Here is a 21,494-nt window from a genome sequence, read left to right as displayed (position 1 = left end):
TCTATATGTGTATCTGAAACCCTTGTTTTCTTATCTTTTTGCCTGGGAGGCATGGCCAGGGAGTGACTTTTATTGTGCGTAATAAATTTATCCATGTACAGTATAGTAACTGTACTTCTGTGACTGTGCTTCCTTTAACTCTTTCTTAAGAGTACTCTGACCTTAGACTTTGTGTGTCTGTGCTTACGATTTATTTGTGTGTTTGACTAAATAATAAATAAACTAACAAAAGTGAAAAAACAAAAACAAAAACAAAAAACAATAAGAAACCTTGATTGTGAAACAACCCTATGTGCAGTGACAATTTTTTTAAATTTAAATCTCCTGGCCACCCACCCCGCTCTCTAGTTGAAACCAAATTTTTTCTCGTAGTAACTCCTTACATCCTATTTTAAATTAACATATCAAAAAGGACATATCAGTTTGATAATTAGGCTAGAAGACATACAAAAGATAAAAAGCGACCTGTTTTACTTGATTCACCTTAGGCCCTCAACTCTCTTGTATATAACTTTTTTGCTTTGTTCCCAGTACCTCCGGCTATCTTTATTTTAACCAAACACATCTCCTAGACAACAAACATTATATTGTAAACCGTCTAAAACTCTCAAAATCATTACATTTTTTTCTCTCAAAATTGTGGTTTTATATTTATAACTTTCCGGGGAAGACTGTTTTTCTCTCCTATCTTCCTTTTCCTCTGCCTTTCCACCCTGTATCCAATACCACACTGAGAAAGTCTCAAAAAAATAGCAACAGACCTAAGTTATAGCTCCGGCAGTTCAGAGAGAGAAAAAAAAACAAATATAAGCTTGTTGTGTCCGAAAAGATGAAGGGAAAAAACAAAGCAGGGCAGAGCAGAAACATATAAGTCAAAACAGTTCTTTTCTTATATATACTTGCGTATGCTTAGGTAAGTCCACCAGATCTGTACATTAATTTCAAGAGTATCCGATTCCTTTTTTATGTGAAGAAAAAAAAAAAACCTTACTGGCCCAGGCTTTGCTGTACCTCACCGTACTGCTGGGTTATCTTCAGGTTGTCTTCAGGCAGCCATCACTATATCTCCTGTGATAGCAGGGAGGTCTAAGTGTGTAGTAATCCAGCGCCCTTTCGTTCGTGACCAGGTTAAACCTCCGCTTCACACGACATTCCCATCTGCCTAAGCGGTGCTCTGTGTTTAATGGTGCTCCAGCGCTTGAGGTCTGTTCTTAGCGTCACCTCACAGATCCCTTTGGCAATATCTGGCCCTCGCGATTGGTCTGCAGCTCTTTATCAGCTCTTTACCAGCAATATCTCTTGGGGCACCAAATCCACTCTCACGCCCTCACATCAGCCTCTGGATCATAGGTCCGACCTGGGTTAACTTCAATGCGGTACTCTTTACCAGCAATATCTCTTGGGGCACCAAGTTCACTCTCGCGCCCTCACACCAGCCTCTGGATCATAGGTCCGACCTGGGTTAACTCCAATGCGGTACTCGCTTTAGGGGGCTGACTCATGCAGCTGAGTCGCGCTGCTTGCTCCGGCGTTCCGCCACCCGCACCACCGATATGATGCACTTGCCCTAGGGAGTATTGATTCACTCCAACAACGGGCTTGTGGAAGGGAAGATTTTCCTAACTCGAGCTCTTAGCGTCCAAACTCCACCATTACGACGCTAGCTCCTCCCAACGGAACCGGAACTCCTCGTCTTGTCCAATAGAAATGTATCTAATGATAGATATGTATATGTCACAGGGGTACAAATGTATGTAAATATGATAGAAGAAACATGCATATACAGTAGGCAGGTTATGTATGTAAAAGACACACACACTCAGTTATGCAATTACTATAGTGTAGCATAGGCAGAGAATAAAACCCCATGTAATTTGAGAGAATGCCAGACTAGTAATGTTTTTAAGGAGGAGTGAGTATAGAGACAACATGAAGTACTAAGCACAAGCACAGTATGAGTTTGTTAGAGCTGACATCAAAACCTTGTCCAAAGTTGTTAATGAAATTACTGTATGTAGATGCAACACTTGAGGTGATGGCAATAAACAGGTAGTTATATTGGGATATGCAGATATTAAATGATATGGCAGGCTGAAGTGTTAATGAGCAAGAACAGTCACTTTGGTTAGATGAAATGAAACAGCAAGCGTTACAATGACATGCAGAGATCCATAGTAGTATGCAATGAGTATGGCAGGTAAAGATATTATACAGTATGGAGGTAGCAAACAGTCAATTAGCGTAGCAGTGATAGAATAACAAGCATGAGAGTCAATCAAATATCCAGCAAAGGTAGTTAGCTTATACAGACCAAATCCAAGTTGTATTTCAGGAACAGCGTGTGAGCAGATGCTGTTGATACCATTACCCTTGAAGGAGAGAGAGAGAGCGCGTTAAACGTGCTGCAGGAATGCTGAGATGCCGGGTGTGACGTCATACACACCCGGAGTAGCAGAATAAGGAAACTGTAGCTGGACTTTTGGTTCCGGTTTGATTCCGATATGTCTGCAGGAGCAGTTTCGGTTATTCCGGCACAGAGAAGCTGAGATGGCAGTACTCAGCAGAGTTCCACAGAATCAGGTAAGAAATCCCCCTAGTCAGAGGAATGGGCTAGGTTTCTTAGGCAGGAGTCACCTATAGTAACTAAAAAAAATTACCAAGCAGGGAGCATAGAGAGGAGGGGCCTTAAATAGGGTACAAGGAGTAAGATTTAAAGGGATAGGCTTGTAATGATCAAATCCCTGACAATATCAAAAATTGGATAAGATTATTTTCTATCTAAACATTCTTGAGATGTATATTTCCGTAATGTGTGAGTCAATAGTATTCATACTTCTCGGGCAATAAAAATCCAACAGATAAATCTATTTCTGTTTGGTCTATTGTTAAGCCTTAACAGAAAATAATAAAACCATGTATGCAAGACTACTGATATCACTGTCGAAACGTACATTAAGACTAAGTGTGTATCAGTGTTTGCCATAATATTATTAGAGTCTGATGCCTAGAGTATGTTCAGTCTGAATAGTAATGACACAGGGACACTGTGTATCTTCATCTCTCTTCCTAATCTGCGAATAACTCTATTCCTGAAATGTGGAAAAACTTTTTGCGTTGAGAGCACCTGGATTTTATTTTTGCCAAAAGTTTATGACATCATATTCTGAGTTATAACCATGAGGCAAAAGGCACTGTGTCTTAAAAATCCAATATATCTATTGTTTGCATAATATTGATAATTTATCTCCACATCTTGGTGGTGTTTTGATTTGCTCTATTGCCTGCCATCTAAAGGATGTAACGTCTTGATGGTGAAACTCAATAAAGTGTGTGGACAAGGCAGAACATGTTTGTTTATTGGAGATATAGGATAAATGTTCTCTTATGCGTTTACCTACCTCTCTGGTAGTTCTACCTGTATACTGTCTCTTACTTCATTACACTCAATGATGTAAACGACAAATTTACTTTTACAGTTGACGCAACCTCTAGTTGTAAATTCTTCTCCTGTAACATGGGACTTAAATGTGGAGGAAATGTTAACATGATCACATGAGATACATGCTTTCCTCCCACATTTAAAAGTTCCATTATGTCTTAGCCATGATGACCCAGAATTGGTGTCTGTTCGTAACATGCTAGGGGCCAATATATTCCCTAGAGTTGCATTTCATTTGGGGACAAACATATACCCTTGTTTAATTTCATCCTTCAAATGTTTGTCTCCCATTAGTATTGGTAAGTTTCTCTTAATGATACGGCATACATCATCATATTGATTAGAATATGATGTGATAAATTTGAGATTGTGTTTTGAATCACTAGGTAATCTCCTTTGTTTAACCAGCGCAGTTGCTCTTTCCGTATCTTTGGTTTAAAAAAAGGCCTTGTCAATGACTTTGCTAGGATATCCTCTCTTTAACATTCGGGATTTAAGATCTCTGCTCTCCATACGAAAAGTACCTTCATACGTACAATTTCGCTTTGCACGTAAGAATTGACCTTTTGCAATTCCTTTAAATACATGCCGCGGATGGCAGCTGCGAGCATGTAGAAGGTTATTGCCTGAAATAGGTTTTCGATAGAGAGCAGAGATAACCCTCCCTTCTTGGGCCTCTCCCGTGAGGTTAATGTCCAAGAAATGAATGGTGTTTTCTGCCATCCATGTGTAAACTGTAGTCCCGCTTCATTGATGTTAAGTGTGGTAACAAAGTCATGAGCAGACTGTGAATCAGAAGACCACACTATAAGCAGATCATCAATAAAGTGAGCATATTTGACTATATGCTCTGAGGGGACAGCACCACCTCCATAGACGTGGCACCTCTCCCACCAACCCATAAACAGGTTGGCGTACGAGGGAGTGAATTTAGCCCCCATTGCGGTGCCATGTCTCTGGAGGTAGTAGCGCCCCTGGAACATGAAAAAATTATGCTCTAGTAAAAACTTCATAATCCTGACAACCAAATTCCTGGATTCCAAAGATAAGTCTGTAAATAGATTTAAAAACTGTCAGCCAACTGTACTCCTCTCTCCAAACCACTGACTCCAGGGCCTGTAATGCATGTGAGGTGTCTCAAATGTAACTAGGTGGTAAAGTTACCATGGGTTGTAAAAAGTAATCTACCCACTTGGATAGTGGCTCTAATAGAGACCCAATACCCGCCACTATTGGTCTTCCCTTAATGTTCGTCAAGCTCTTATGAACCTTAGGGAGGTGGTGGAAGATGGGTGTCACAGGATCGGCAACTAAACAAAGATTAGCCGTATCTTGATCCATGAGACCCTCCTCCACCACCTCATCCAAGAGGCACGATAGTTCTTTAGTATACTGTGTGGTGGGATTTTTAGACAAAATCATATAAGTGTCTTTGTCGCCAAGTTGTCTCAGAGCTTCATTGACATAATGTGACTTATCCATAACTACCACGCTTCCTCCCTTGTCAGACTGTCTTATAACAATATCTTTATTCCTTTGTAGATTTAGCAATGCTTCTCTTTCTTTATTTGTTAAATTGGGAGTATTTTTATCTATGAAGTTTGAAAGATCAGTAAGATCTTCCACAACCCTCTCATGAAAAACTTCTAAAATCTTGCCCCTTGTCTTAGTTGGATAGAATGATAATTTATTTTTCATTTTAGGCTTGATTTGAGTGGCCTGCAAAAGTTCTTCCCCCAGGTTTTCACTACTTAAATCTTTAAGAGTGACTAAAGTACAAGTGTCTACAAAGGAGATCTGGGAATTATCTATCATGCTAGATTTAGGAGAAGTTGTTTAATCAATGATAGACTTTTCACTGGTTTTAAAACAAAATCTTAAAGTTAGATCTCTGATTAATTTGTTCAAATCAAGTATCGTCTGGAAGAGGTTAAACTTCCTGGACGGAACAAAACCTAGGCCTAAATTGAGCACTTTCGTTTCTAATTCAGTCAATGTGTAATTAGAAATATTAATACCATATTTACTGGTATTTCTTTACCTTGGCATTTTTTCCCTCTCAGGGGGTATCTCATTTGTTCTGTTTTTCCATTGTTGTTTACTACCGCTGTAACTGTATTTCCCCTGTCCCCTCCTCCCTGAAATTGTTTGGGGGCCTCGTGAAAAACCTGGGGGATAAGCTTGTGTATCTGAACATGGTTAGAAGCGAGACCACTAGTTTTTGGTCTAGCTCCCTGATCTGGATGGACTTTAAGGATTCTTTTTTGTGTAGTGGCTCCTATACTTCTTGTTACAGATATGTTAGGTGGCTCATCTCCATCAGTGTTAGCCTCGTCCCCTGAAATACTTTCAAAACTGGATGTGAATCTATCCTCATCACTAAAATCATTTTCTGAATCCGAAAATGTAACTTTTTTAGGAGTATTTATAGAGTTTACATTCGCATCCTGTTCTGATTGGTTGTTACGTCTATTGTATCTCCTTCTTTTATTTTTGTTCTTCTTGTTTTTGTGTATAGGATTATCATCCTCTTCTTGGTTAAGCCAAGACTTATTTCTCTGTTTACGTCTCCAGACATATACAATGCCCAAAGAATAATCCTTCTGATCCCTGAGGAACTTAGTGTGTTTAGTCTGTTTTACTCTATTTAACCAATCAATATGGAGTGTTTAGTATAAAAGGCTGCACCCCCTAACAGGTGCTATTCTATGATTACAGTCAATACGACCGAAACCGGTCAGATTTGTATTTGTCTAGACTAACCCCATGTTGCTGTATGCAGAAGCATACTTTTTTAAGGAATAACATTTACAACTATTTTCTACAGCTTCATATTTATAGTGTGTTTTATTAGAGTACATTGCGGTTAATGACTGGATTTTTGTCATGATTAAAAATACATTGTATATAGTAAGTTTTGTAAAACATGACAGTGATGACCCAGGATAGGAAGAGGCTGTGTTTGGAGAGAGGTTGTGTACACATAGGAAAGAGGAAAAGGAGGAGTCAGTCTGTATACTGTAAAGGGATTCACAGAACAACTAGTGGTATAGTATAGCTGCAGCTCTGACCTAAAAAAAAAGCATGAAGTATGAGTAAATTATAGGAAAATAAAGATCTTTTAAGACTCCTACTATGGCTGTATTCAAAAAATGTGTTTTGTTTTTTTTAAAAAAATTATTAGTTAACCGAACTGCAATTGTTGTATTCCACCTTAAGTAAAAAAAAGGGGAGAGAATCATTAGTAAGTCAGGGGAAGGAACTAAAGCTGATTGCTCGTTCCTGACAGCAATACAGGAACTGCCAGGGATACAGACTGTGAACTGCCCATGACTCTGACAGAGGCTGCAAGTAAACCAGGACGTTACCACATTCACCTATTCAGGGGATCCTCTTCTATATCTATCATCTTGTAACTAGAAATAGTCAGGGACATATTTGCAATTTTGCATGAACGGAGACAAAAGACCGTATTTCGTTAGCAGAGGCCAGTAATATTACTGCGCTGCAAGAGATTCCCTGAGAAGTCCCTGGTGGACGATTATTTTTATTAGTTACATCTGCTACACTGTTCTGTATTTTTGCTCTGCAGAGACCCACTGCTGCCCGAGGCAGGAGCTCTCCTGGCTGAAGCGGTGCCAGGGTGAGATACCTCTGAACATTGTAACTTTGTACAGCTGCACGTTCTGTCCGTGCTCATCCCTAGAAGGATGATGCTCTGGTTGTGTGTGTGCTCGGTGCTGTGCTCACTGGCTTCTTCTGAACGTCCCCTGGAGTGGTTCAGCGCTCTTGTGCGCACCGAGTACACCGAACCGCTCACTAACACTACTGTTGTGGGAACCACGGAGAGCGGCCGCTATGGGGACAGTTCCCCTAAGGAAACCGTACAGGGCTTGGTAGGTTTCCCCCGCCTTCCTGGCCAAATGGAGGGCTGCCATGCGGATACTCAGTATGCAGTGCCGGGGGTAACTGGGGACGCTGATGGTTCGCAGCCCTGGATAGCTCTGGTTGCCCGGGGAGGTTGCACCTTTACGGAGAAGGTATTTAATGCTGCCCGCAGGAAAGCATTGGCCGTGGTCATCTACAATGAGGCAAAGAATGGGAACAGCACCGTGCCCATGTCACACGAAGGTAAGGGGGGCCAGTGGGACCTTTTATTGTCTCCCCCATTGTCCCTGTTACTTTCCCCCTAGAGTACAGTAGAAGAATACGTCAGATAGGACTGGTTAGTATCCTGTCAGCAGCACTGAGAGACTAATACCCCAGTACTGGGAGCCTATTATCCCCAAGCTTGCTGAGCTTTACACATTTTCACTCCACCAACATTGTGAACCACTAACTAGGCAATATTCTCCGAATTTGTGAATCAAAAAACTCAATAACCCACCAGCATTGTATGTTGTATACCCCAGCAGTATGCATAAGTCTAATATTATCCAGGCCATAGCTTTGTAAGTAAGATAGCCCCAGGTTGTAGGTCTAATGCTCCCTAGCATTTAGTTCCCATTAACCCCCCCCCTGTAAAAGCCTAATGCCCTTTCAGAGAATTTAGTTTATTTCCCATAAGTATTGTTACCCTGCTGTCTGTATTTCACCCACAAAAGTGTCCTTTTCAAACAGGGTATATTTATTTAAGCGTAAAGGTAATTAAAAACAGAAACCAGCTATAAATATATACTATAAATATGTTTGTCCTAGAACCATTAAGGCATAATATTGCAAACCTAAGAATAATTGGTGCAGTTATGTTTAAAGAACCTTTTATAAAGTGTTGCACTGGACTGTGGACCAGGGATGACCTATGCAACAGTATTCTGTTTTCTGACCTCATTTGTAAAACCTTGAGCTTTTTGTAGTGTACCTATCTGATGAGGTCTAACTCTGGTAAAACTTTTATTTATTAAATATGTCCCTGATGTTTTTTTCTCTCCAGATCAATAAATATTTACACTGATTTTTAGTAGGTAGTTTGACACAGCCATTCTCTGTACACCATTATTCAAGATTATAACTGATTAATAACTGCATATTTCAATAACGTACAAGTATTAGACCTATGTTCAAGATTAATGTGGGATGTGGGTAAAACCCTGTTTCATATATATATATATATATATATATATATTGTGTTTACAATACCTTTTTTTTAATTTTATAATCACATTTTCGAAAACACAGCTATTTGATACCACTATTGCCTTGTTTTAAATAAAATAAAAGATGCAGTTCAGTCTTTTGTTTTAGAGGCAGCTAAGTAATTGTTGTTTTGCTTGATCATTCTCCTTCATAAGTCAGCAACATTAAACCCAGCTGTCAGGGTCTTTGTCTAGTAATTTTAAGGTGGAACTAATATATCAGAGCTGAATCCTTTTATGATAAAGGGAAACTGAAAGATTGCAATTTAAACTTTATGTAATTTAATACATTTATAAGTAATCTAAGTGGTCTAACATTATTACACTGGTATATGTTTTTTTTTGTTTTGTTTTTTACTGCTGGGCCGCTAAGCAGATTTAAGAAATTGTATTAATTAAAACCAAAATATACGCACAGACTTAAAGGGACACTGAACCCAATTTTTTTCTTTCATGATTCAGATAGAGCATGACATTTTAAGCAACTTTCTAATTTACTCCTATTATCAAATTTTCTTTTTTCTCTTGGTATCTTTATTTGAAATTCAAGAATGTAAGTTTAGATGCCGGCCCATTTTTGGTGAACAACCTGGGTTCTTGCTGATTGGTGGATAAATTCATCTACCAATAAAAAAAAGTGCTGTCCATAGTTCTCAACCCAAAAAAAGCTTAGATGCCTTTTTTTTTCCTTTCAAATAAAGATAGCAAGAGAACGAAGAAAAAATGATAATAGGAGTAAATTAGAAAGTTAATTAAAATTGCAATGCCATTATAAAATGGGAAGCTAAAAAATAAACAAATCACCAAGTAACAAGATAGTACGGGGTATAGCGCGCCTTGCTGATTACGAAACATTAGGCATGGGCATCATTTTTACAAATAAATGCCAAATATGGCTGCAGGCAGCAGAATTTGGCTTTTTTCGGCACCTGATTTATTTGTTTGAAAGTGTAAATACAGATATTTGTGTGGCGCTTTCACATGAATTAATTGGGTTAGTAAAATAAGCAAATGCAGCTACCTGTGGCCATATTCGACACTCGCTTGTAAAACAAATGCAGAATACAAAATTATGCCCATGCCCACTAAACATCATATTTTCTAAGCAGTTGAAAGGCAGTATGTGTTTACATTTTATTATAAGAAAAGAGGAAAAATCCTTGAGCAAAATTGCAATATATATTAAGAAGTGTCCCAAACTGAGTAAAGAAGTCTCGAAGCAGTCCCAAAACTCAAGGTAGTACCAAACCCCAAATATCAGAATATTTAGTACCTGTATAGCCGTAATGTCTGCAGTTCACAAGCAGGATCTCGGGAGCGAGGGCGATGCACATATGCAGGGCTCTTCCATGCTCCACACGGGCCAGGAAATAACAATCCGCCCGCCTCCAGAGCTGTGTCCCAATCGCCGCCTTTACTCACACTCCCAAAGAACCGAACGGCACAGGTAGGTAGATGAACAGGGCTCTCGGGTGTTCCACACAGGCCTGGAAATTGTAGTGCTCTGCCAGCCTCCAGAACTGTCTCCCGGTCTTCACCTTGTTGCACTTCCGGAAATCCTGAGCAGTGTAGGTGAGACGCGTCAGACGTGACGTCAGCCGAGGGGGTTTGGTGAATGAGCTGGTACTAAACCTGGGGATACACTGTAGGTTGCAGCCTCCAAAACTGGTGTGTCCAGAAAATAAGCAGAAAAACGGAGCTGCAGCAAAAATGGATGAATAAAATCGAATTTATTGATACAAAAATATAAAATGGGTACAAGAAGAGCGCATCCAAGGGAAATACAGGGCGTATCACCTAGACTGACATGTTTCGGCTTGTTATGCCGTAATCATTAGTCATGCATCAGAGCTGAGACAAAATGTCCTTAAAGGGATAGAAAACCCCATAATATGGATAGAACATACAATTTTAAAATTTTCAATTTACTTCTATTATCAAATTTCTTCAATATCTTATCCTTTGCTGAAGGAACATCATTGCATTACTAGCAGCCAGCTGAGCACATCTAGTTAATCACAAGAGACAAATGTGTGCTGGCACCAATTAGCAGCTAACTCCCACTAGTGTAGGATATGTGCGTATTCTTTTTCAACAAGGAATACAAAGTGAACAAAGCACATTTGAAGATAGAAGTTAATTTAATAGTATTTTAAAATTATATGCTCTATCTGAATCATTTTATGCTTAATTTTGACTTTCCTATCCCTTTAATTTACAAAGAGATATGCAGATTAGTTTTGTTCAGGGACAAACAAATAAATATACAGTTAACATGATTTACACATAATGCATGATTGTAAATGCCTTTAACCTGTGTCCATGGTGGACTCTATACTTCTTTGTATGATGTCATAAATAATTAATTGGCGGTTTTACATTTAATAATAGCCTTGATTATCTTGCTGTTATATGAATAGTCACAGGTTCAAATCTCTCTTGGCATATATCATAACTGCCAAGTGAGATTAGTCATGCATTAGAGCTCATGCAGAAATAAACAAAACGTATAAAGAGGTTTGTGGCACATGTAGTGTTTATATATTGTATATTCTATATCATTAAAAGAATAGGGTCATTCAGTGCCACAAAACTTACTTCAATGCCGAAGTTCTCTGTCAAAAGAACTTTATACACTCAGAAAAATACGAACAAAAAAAACCTAGAGTTGTAGAAAAGATAATGATAGGTAGTAGAGTATAGATTGAGCACCTAGAGACGGATGCACCTATAGCTCTGAGCAAAGGCTATCTAGCTAGCCTACAAAGGGATATGGTAAAGGTGCGTGTTCAGAGCGCCTCAATTAGGGCCAGGTGGCGGAGAACTCAAATGTTGTGAAGTCTGATTACAGTAAATTGTGATTTTCTATGATTGTAATATTTTAAAATTAAACTTTCCAAATGTCACTGACAATCACAATTTACTGTAATCAGACTTCACAACATTGAGTTCTCAGCCACCTAGCCCTAATTGAGGCGCTCTGAACACGCACCTTTAGCTTGTAGAAAAGATAATCACTTGTAAACAAGGGAAAGTACTTTAGTACCATTGGAGGGCCACATTGTGTCCTTTCTTAGGATAGACCACCCTTTAACAGTTTTGGTTTAGCAATATGTTTATTGGAATTTATAGGACTATGTATTCTGTTATTGTATTTTATCTGCTTTACTTTTATTTACAAATAAGTTATAACTGTAGTATTATTTTCTTATTTTGTCATGAAAATAAAATATAAACGTCTACTGTAATAGGAAAATAAACACTTCCATTATAAATATGCCTTTTGTAAAATCAAAGGAACATCATGTGCTTAGTATGTGGTCTGAATGGAGACTGCAGACAAACTGATAAAACACAGAGTTAAAAGTAAGCAAACCCAATGTCAAGACATAAGATACATTCATGGTTTTCTTCCTCCCAAGAATGGAGAAGGACAGAGACAGTTTGCCATCCATTATAGAAAAAAAAGAATTTTAACACCTAGTCACTTTTAACTTTTTCGTGTCGGGTCTACATCAGAACAATGTTTCATTGTAAACAAATTGATATCACGCTATCGTGCATCCGATCGTGAGATTTCAATAATAGGATCAGGTCAGGGAGGCGTCCCTATGATGCTAGGCACGCCCTCCATGCCGCTATCCCAATCTGTAAACGCTGTTGGCGTCAGTACAGCCAAACGGCTAGGACATTCCATGCCGTCCTAATGGTGCTAAAGCCCAGCGCAGTTAGGACGGCATGGAATGTCCTAACGGCGGGAAAAGGTTAATTGGAGGAAGTATGATTTGTGTTCCAAGATGATTGGAGCAGACGCAAACATATGTGCTCCTGATTAGCTCATTGGCTACATCCTTATCTGAACCTCAACACAAGTGCTTCAGACTTGTGCCTTTGACTTGGTATTTAAAGAGACATTGTACATTAGATTTTTCTTTGCATAATTTTTTTTTGTAGATGATCCATTTATAAAGCCTTTTCGTAACAATGCATAGTTTTGCTTTTTTTTAATAACATTGTGCTGATTTTCAGACTCCTAACCAAGCCCCAAAGTATCAGATGTAGATTCAATTCTACAGACTCCTGCTTGGTTCTTTTTGTCTTATCTGTCTTTTCATATGCAGGGGATGGGGAGAGTGTCTTCTACCAGCCACTTTCACTGGGTGTCCCAGCCTAACCTCATCAACAGTGCTAAACTTGGAGCTTCTAGGTAGGTTTTTAAAAGGTTTTATACTGGATTTTTAGATCAGTATCTGTGCATATTCTTCTTTATAGTAGTGTCTGTTACACGCAGTTATAGGAAAATTGGTGTATACTGTCCCTTTAAACCCGTTGCAGGACTTTAACACATGGAGCCGATTTAACAAGCTGTCAATCTGACTCAATGCAGCTGTTTCCGCACAAGCCTTCAGGCTTGCCAGAAACAGCAGTTAAGAAGCAGCGGTCTTAAGACCGCTGCTTCTTAACTCGTACGCCTCCTCTGAGGCTGCGGACATCAATCCGCCCGATCCTATACGATCTGGTTGATTGACACCCACTGCTAGCGGCCGCGAATCTGCAGGGGGTGGCATTGCACAAGCAGTTCACCAGAACTGCTTTTGCAATGTTAAATGCCGATAGAGTATGCTGTCGACATTCAGCGATGTCTGTCGGACATGATACGCTGAGCAGATCATGTCGGACAGACACTTGATAAATTGGCCCCATGGTCTTTTTCATGGACTATCTGTCCAAAGTATTTTTCAAGTGGCTTCACACCAGTACTTTACGTTATCAACTTTATTCTTATCTGTCATCAACCACTTTTCATGCAAGGAATTTATGTAGGTTTATGTTTTCATGTTTGCTGGTTTAATAAAAACTTACAAATATAGCTCAATTACACTTTTAACCTAGTACAACTTAAATATGGCCATTAGCATGTCATTTTATGGTTGGAGTTACTTGACTGTACGTTTAAACATGTTAGTTAAAGAGACATGAAAGTAAAAATTAGTTTAAATCAGATACAATTTTCAAGAGGCATTTAAATGTACATTATTTATCAATTTTACTTTGTTCTCTTTGTGTTTTTTGTTGAAAAGCATACCGTGATAGGCTTAGGAGTGGCAATGCAATACTGGGAACTAGCTGCTGATTAGTCTCTACCCACATCTCATTGACTCACTAGATGTGTTAAGCTAGCTCCCAGTAGTTATTTTATAATTTAGATAGAGCATACAATTTTATCCAACTTTCCAATTTACTTCGTTTATCTAATTTGATACATCCTTTTGGTATCCTTTATTGAAAAACGTACCTAGGTTAGCTGAGGAGCAACAATTCATATTCCTGAGAGTAAGCTACTGATTGATGGCTGCACATATATGCCTCTTTCTATTGGCTCGCCTTCAACAAAGGATTCCAAAAGAATGTAGCAAATTCAATAATTGTAGTAGACTGGACAATTGTATAAACTGCATGATCTAATTTTATTTTAATGTTTGTTGCAAAAATTATCATTAAATCAATTTATGTTAAATTATTATGCCATTCATTTGTGCTTTGGGTAGCTTAAAGGGACACCCAAATTTTTTCTTTTGTGATTCAGATAGAGCATGCAATTTTAAGCAACTTTGTAATTTAATCCTATTACCAATTTTTCTTCGTTCTCTCCGGACAGCACTTTTTTATTGGTGGATGAAATTATCCACCAATCAGCAAGAACAACCCAGGTTGTTCACCAAAAATGGGCCGGCATCTAAACTTACATTCTTGCATTTCAAATAAAGATACCAAGAGAATGAAGACAATTTGATAATATGAGTAAATTAGAAAGTTGCTTAAAATTGCATGCTCTATCTGAATCATGAAAGAAAAACACATAGTAACACATATAAATAACATAAAATGTTATCATATTACAAGGTATTACAACTCCCCCAGCCACCCAGCTGGCAAAATATTCTGTAGAGAACACTACACATAGAACATTGTATACTTGCACTGTTACACATTAGAGAATTTGACCTTTTATGCCCCTAAAACTATGCAAGATCTGCAGTTAGATTCATTCTATGTTGCATAAATGATCCCCACTATGTTTTCATTTTGCATTGAATGCATGATTTCCTTTGGAGAGAATGTAGCAGTTTTGAGCTGGGTGGGCAGGAGGCTGTGAGCAGATTTTAGGGTATTACTTTTACATAATTTTGCTATTGTTAAACTCTATATTTGCCAGACCATTTAAAGGTATATTAGCATTTTTAATGTTGCACCAATAAAAGAGGCAACATTATTATTATTATTATTATTATTATTATTATTATTATTAATATTTTTTTTTATACAAATGCTTTTGTGGTGTTTTATTCTAGGGAGCATGTCACTTTAGAACTGTGTCGGTTGTTCGTTATCTAGCGAACTTCTAACAGATGGGTCAGTTGTGCTTTTCCTATTTTAATGTCGGAATAAACAGCTTCAAATTAGAGGGACATTCCAGACAACATTTAAATGCACATAGATGAATTATGTCTTTGAATAAAAACCTATTTGCAATATAAATGTATTGGCAAAAATGCTTCTAATAATTATCAGTTTTTAGTGTTGGTATTTTCCTCTGCACATACATGTGAAGTACAGCTAGAGTGCACTAAGCATTTTAGATACTGCAGCTGCACAGAGTGCCAGTGGGGCTTGTATCATGTTAGCAATTAGAAAACTGAGTCATTACCAGATGGTACAAGCACCTTAGACTCTCTGAGCAAGTGTTGTATTTAAAATGCTGGTGCATGGAGCATACTTAAATACACTTTTGATATTAGATATTATATAAGAAAAATGCTTCTATTCAAAACTGTAATTCAGTTGTCTGGAATGTCCCTTTAAAGGGACCTAAAGCTTTAGAGCATTTTCTTTTAGCACTGATTGTGCAGAACAAACAGGTTTACATAAAGTTAAAGGGACATGAAACACAAGTTTTTTCTTTTGTGATTCAGATAGAGCATGCAATTTTAAACAACTTTCCAATTAACTTCTATTATCTAATTTGTTTCAGCAACAATGCACTACAGTGAACTAGCTGGTAATTGGTTGGTGCACCTGTATGCTTATTATCATTGGCTCATGCAGTGTGTTCAGCGAACCCCCTGTTGTTCATTGCTGTTCCTTCAACCAAAGATACCAAGAGAATTAAGCAAATTTGGTAATAGAAGTAAATTGGAAAGTTGTTTAAAATTGTATGTTCTATCAGAATTATGAAATAAATGTTTTGGGTTTCATGTACCTTTTTAAGGACAGCTCAGGATTGGCAATGCATTACTGATCCGGAGCTTTGCCAATCAGTTGCAGCATATGTGCATAGCTGCCATTTACTGTGTTCAGCTCAGTATAGGCTGTGCATTTCTGCTTTGGAGCTGGATTTAACTGTATTTAACCCTATTTTTGGGGTCAAACAAAAACTTATAGTCAATCAATAGTGCAATAAAACATAGTGCAGCAAAATAAATCATTCTATTATTGAACTTTAATGTTTCTTTTTTAACATTTTTTTTTCACACAACTAAATAGCATATTTAAATGGCTGCTTGAGTTTAATTCTCCTTCAGAATAATATTGACTTTTAAGTACCTGTAACATTATTATGTGTTGTAAAGTATTGAAATAATTCTGCCATTTGTTTTGGATCACACTTGTTAATTTTTCAAACATATTAATAATGTCTTTTTAACCCCTTCAGTGCGAACGATGGCTCTGAGCTGTCGCAGAGTTTCCCACTCAAGTGCTAACGACAGTTAAGAGCTGTCACTAGCACTCTCCCACCTTTAGGGAGATCTGGGTGCTCCCACCCGCTCCTACCCCGGCAATCGGGCCTATATAGTGACAGGCATTGCCGGGGCTTCACGTTTTGCATGGTGACGTCACGCGCAATGACGTCACCGCACAACTTTATTAAAAAAAGACAATGGACAGTATAGGGAAAGGGGGAATGCTGCTTAGAAGCCTGAATCTCAGGCATCTAAGCAGCTACAGACCCCCAAGACCCACAGTTGGAAAGGTAATCGCCTAACCTTTCCAGTGGTATAAGTCTTGGGGATCTGAAAAAAAAAAAAGAAAAAGTAAAAAAAAAAAATTTAAAAACTAAAAAACCCTCAAATCAGCTTAGCACCCAGGTGGGACTGTAAAGTCACATTTTACATAAAAAAAATAAACTTTCATGATATAGACTGGGCATGCAATTTTAAACAACTATCCCTTTTGCTTCTATTATCTAATTTACTTTGTACTCTATGGTATCCTTTGTATAAAAGCAAACCTAGAAAGACATACGTGTATTTTCAGTTTTGCGACCTGCCCGTATCTTCTTTATATATTAGAAGTCTACTTGAAATCAATAACACCATAATGCACATTTACTTATACCTATGGCTTATATCTGAAGTGATTGTTATAAATATCAATGCTGCTGTCTCATAGGCTGTGCAGAGATGCGCTAATAATCTCATGTGCGCTCCATTATTTGTAGCTGACCTTTGTACCAAAGCCTGCATTTGATCAATACACAAGTGGCCTCTTCCTATATAATGTTTATCCCATTTTGTTTGACACAAATATTACTGTGTGTGCTACCGAAGGTAGGGAAGGTCTGTCCAGTCTGTAGACATGATTGGAGTAGTGGGCAACTAGCAATATTCTTTTTTTTTGAAGCAGAAAACACACCTTATACCCTAAACAGTTGTATTTTATACCACTAAATGCTACCCCAACCCCTTCATTCACTTTTAACCTTTGAATTTATTGTTTCATTTTAAACAATGAAATCATGTGTTACACAGTTTGGTTCCTGTTCTCCTTTCCACTCCAGGAATAAAGCTTGGTTACATATAAGCCTCACGTATTAAAGGACAAATATAGAAATGAATGCATTGTTTGGGTGGAACTTATTTATGAACAAGTAATCATTTCAAAGTCCTGTCCGCTTTAGTTATTTTAGTTCTGCTGTAAAATAATTTATGCAGATTTATGCTAATGAACTCTCCCAGTATTTTTCCCAAGAGAGTTGGAAGCCCTGGTCACAAGAGGAACAATTTCCTCATAGGAACATGTCTCAGCCTACACTGGTGGCTTAGATATTGTCTGATCTGAGCAATCAGTTAGGATTGCATTTCCCAGGAATGTATTTGTCAATTTTCTGACTCAACTCCAAAAGTTGAGAAATCTTGCGTCCTCTGGCTGTGCTCCTTCCAGCATATTACTAACCCTTGCTTATTGGTGAACTTCCGGGGCCACCAGATTTAAGTGTTTATGGTTCACTCCCCTTCGTGATGAGGAGAAATTTAAGGAGGGTGAGTAACTCTGCAGCAAATGAACATTGAGACATCTTTAAAGGACATGAAAGTCAAAATAAATTATTCATATAGGGCATGCAATATTCAAGCACCTTTAAACTGACTTCTGTTTTTAAATCTACTTCATTATCTTGGTATTTTCTAATGAAAAACATACCTAGGAAAGCAATGTAGTACTGGCAGCTAGCTGGTGTATGGTGGCAACATGTGTATATACCGCTTGTCATTGGCTAAATGCATGTGTTAAACTAGGTCTCAGTAGTAAAAGCTGCTTTGGGGCTGACTTTAAAGAGATAGTAGAACTTAAAGTGAATGTAATGTTTAATGAATTAGTGCCTGGTTTCAAAAATACTATTAAAAACAGGGGCACTTTCATTCATTAAACTTTACATTGCAGCGTTTAAAAAAAAAACAAAAAAAAACTTAACTTTTTCTTTAGCAAACCCGGCCCGGCAATCACCCGCCCGCAGCTTCTCTTTACTTACCTCAGCAATGATGAAACCGGCTTCCTCCAATTATAGCATGCACCCCAGAGCGTCCATCTCGTGAGGCCACGCCGGAATTGGAGGAAGCCGGTTTCATCATTGAAGTACAGCATGAGAAGCGGGCGGGGGATCGCCGGTCAGACTTTGCTAAAGAAAAGGTATTTCTTTAAAGTATTATAAAAAACAAAAACGCTGCAATGTAAAGTTTAATGAATGAAAGTGCCCTTGTTTTTAATAGTATTTTTAAAAACTAAGCACTCATTCATTCAACTTTACATTCACTTTTTTTTTTTTTTTTAATGGTAGCTCCCTTCCCTTACTAAAGGCAGTGGCTACACTGAGCATTTCTAAGTGCACATTTTGCAAGACAACAAGTAAGTTGTTTGCTGTTTTTAACATAGTCTGTCTTTTTATGTTTACTTTGATTTAACATATTTTTTATTAAAGGAGCACTGTTTCATATCCCTTTTAACTGTGTTTGCAGGGGTTAAATACATACTTGCATGCAAACAACGGTGCAGTAATCAAATGCTCTAACTTTGCATAACGGCTATTTAAACTTGTAGGTCCCTTTTAATCTGGAGCTATGCTGTAAATGTTACTAAGGTGCATAGTTTGATGACCCTGCACTAGAATGTCAAGGGCACATTTACATGAGGTGTGAGATGGTGTTTGGCTCTTATTACTGTTCGTCTGCAGTCCCCAATATGAGATGAGCAGCAACCATTTGAGTACTAATATATTATGTAGCACTTATCCTAAAACCGCTACAATCAGATTTATAGTCGGCAAATACTAGTAATATTTTTATTTTACTAATTTATTTATATTAGAGGATGTACCATGTCACACAGTTTATAACAACCTGGTATTGTTTGACATACAATTTTTTTATTTATTTTTTTGCTTCATTTGAAATGCAGACTTTGCTAATGCTCACTACTCTGAATCATCCTGAATAATCTTTTCATTTTGTTTACAAAATATATAAAAAAAATATTATTTAAACCCCCCCAATAATGATTAGTTATATTTGTTAACAGCAAACAAACCTAAAACTGCTAACAAGGCATCTTTTCCTGTGTGTTTCCTAGTTTAAAGCAAATGGCAATATAACATTTGGAAAGCAGTTGTGCAATTTATTGAGGCCTTTTGTCTACAAAAAGCAGCTGACGGAAGCTAAATAATAAGCTACATTTACAATCATCTGTGTAATTACTAATGGTCTTATGCTTTTACTTGCTCGCTACCATAGATGGGCCTGTCTTTGATCTGATTTCTAGTTTAGTTATTAGCGTAAACTATCCTGTTACTTGGTAAGCATAAAGACAATTTGCAGTGCTGAATGGAATGTGTTTTCTCTTTGCCACTGTGCTTGTGCATACAGTTGTTAGATAACTTATCCTATATTTTACTATTTATTTTATTTACTATGATCACAGCAGAACCTTAAAAAGATTGTGCACTTAATTATCTGGAATTCCAAAATCCAGAATTATTCCAAAATTCAGACTTTTTCATATACTGTATATATTTTTTTTTAATAAATGATTGAAAATGACCATATACCCACCAGTATGTCACTTTATTCACTGCCTGTGTCTTTGGTTTGGTCTTTGTGTTATAAAATGTAAAAGATTGTCTATATTTAAAGCAACACCTTTTTACCTTTCTCATTATATTAATGTGCATATATCCCCTCTCCAAGTTGTCCCATTTTACAGATGCAAATTTACAAATATTCCAAAATCTAAACCTTTTCTGGTCTCAAGCAGTTTTGGATAAAGGGTTTTGTACCTGTATATAATTTTATCATTGTAAGCAAACACCTCATTTCTTACTTCTACTTTGCAATATATCATCTTTAGATGCAATAATAAGCTTTATTAGTGCTTTAGATAAATACAGCAATCTTTCACACTGCAAAGCCCCTTTTTTCCACAGTTATTTGGTTTTTACTTAATTTGGAGTGTGAAAAACGTTGGACTATTTGTAAGTTTTCCCTTGAAGTAATTTAATCACAAAACCTTTTCTTATGCAGACAATTTTGTCAAGGCAATGAAAATAATTTGTGAATTAAAGGGACATTAAACTCCTGGGCACAACTGCAATAGTATGCTTACTACTATGCTATTAGTTTTCCCCCTGTGCCAGCAGCTCTACAAAGCCATTCTTATTTAAACCCTTTACTGATGCCAATTGGTCAAACTTCATATTCTCATACTAGGCACTGCCATCTTTGAGCTTATAGTGTGCAAGCTAGCTCCCAGTAGTGTTGGATATTTTCATATTTATTTTCAACAAAGGATGCCAACAATACAAAGGAAAATAGAAGTGAATTCAGAAGTGTCATAAAATGACATGCTCTATCTGAATCATGCAAGTTTAATTTTGACTTTCCTATCGTTTTAATCAAATACTTTAGGTTGCATGCATATATGTGTGTATGTGTATATTAGGGTTGCACCGATACCGATACCAAGTATTTGCATGAGTACTTGTACGCGTGCAAATGCACTGATACTTAAACCGATACCTCCATTTCCTACCCATATGCTACCTTGTGGCGTTTTTTCAAACTGCATGTTCCCATTTCATTTTAAACTTTGGAGACTAAACTAAAAATTGTTTACTACTGTTCTGACAATACAAATTGCTGTTATTTGTATTATTGTAGGAGAGATCACTGTACCTCATTCAGACAAACCACTGAAGTACTGGGCAGTTAATAAACAGATTTTCAGCTCTGGCTAAAATGGCCCAAAAATATCTTTCTGCCCCATGCAGTAGTGTGGAAAGTGAAAGACTGTGCAACTTAGAGCCGAACCTCCATACAAATGTCAGATTGATGTTATATAACAGCCCTACAACCTAATTGTATCACCCCTTTAAATGTAATATTTTATTGTAATATTTTTTATTTATAAACATGTTCAGTGATTATTTCATAATGTCTCTTGAATTACAGTCCTTTATCATTATAAAGAAGGAATCTTAAATAATTAGTCTGTATTGTGCTTGGTAAACTGTCACATGACATTGAAATAAGTATCTGTAATTGGTATCTGCGAGTATTTGAAAACAAGTATCGGTACTTGTACTCAGTCATAAA

At 37.5% G+C, this 21,494-nt stretch overlaps 1 protein-coding gene across 1 annotated transcript in view; it reads left to right on the top strand.

Moving 5' to 3' along the window:
- Positions 1-6,644: 6,644 nt before the first annotated feature.
- RNF149 (ring finger protein 149) overlaps positions 6,645-21,494 on the top strand; it is a 170,364-nt gene continuing 155,514 nt past the window's right edge. The window contains exon 1 of the mRNA XM_053707648.1: positions 6,645-7,570. Coding sequence (XP_053563623.1) covers positions 7,150-7,570 — 421 coding nt within the window. The 5' untranslated portion in view covers positions 6,645-7,149. The remainder of the gene's footprint in view (positions 7,571-21,494) is intronic.

This window comes from Bombina bombina, chromosome 3 (assembly GCF_027579735.1).
Source record: "Bombina bombina isolate aBomBom1 chromosome 3, aBomBom1.pri, whole genome shotgun sequence".
In the NCBI taxonomy this organism is placed as follows: domain Eukaryota; kingdom Metazoa; phylum Chordata; class Amphibia; order Anura; family Bombinatoridae; genus Bombina; species Bombina bombina.
Note: the sequence above shows the minus strand (reverse complement) of the source record. Positions and strands in the feature narration are given on the sequence as shown.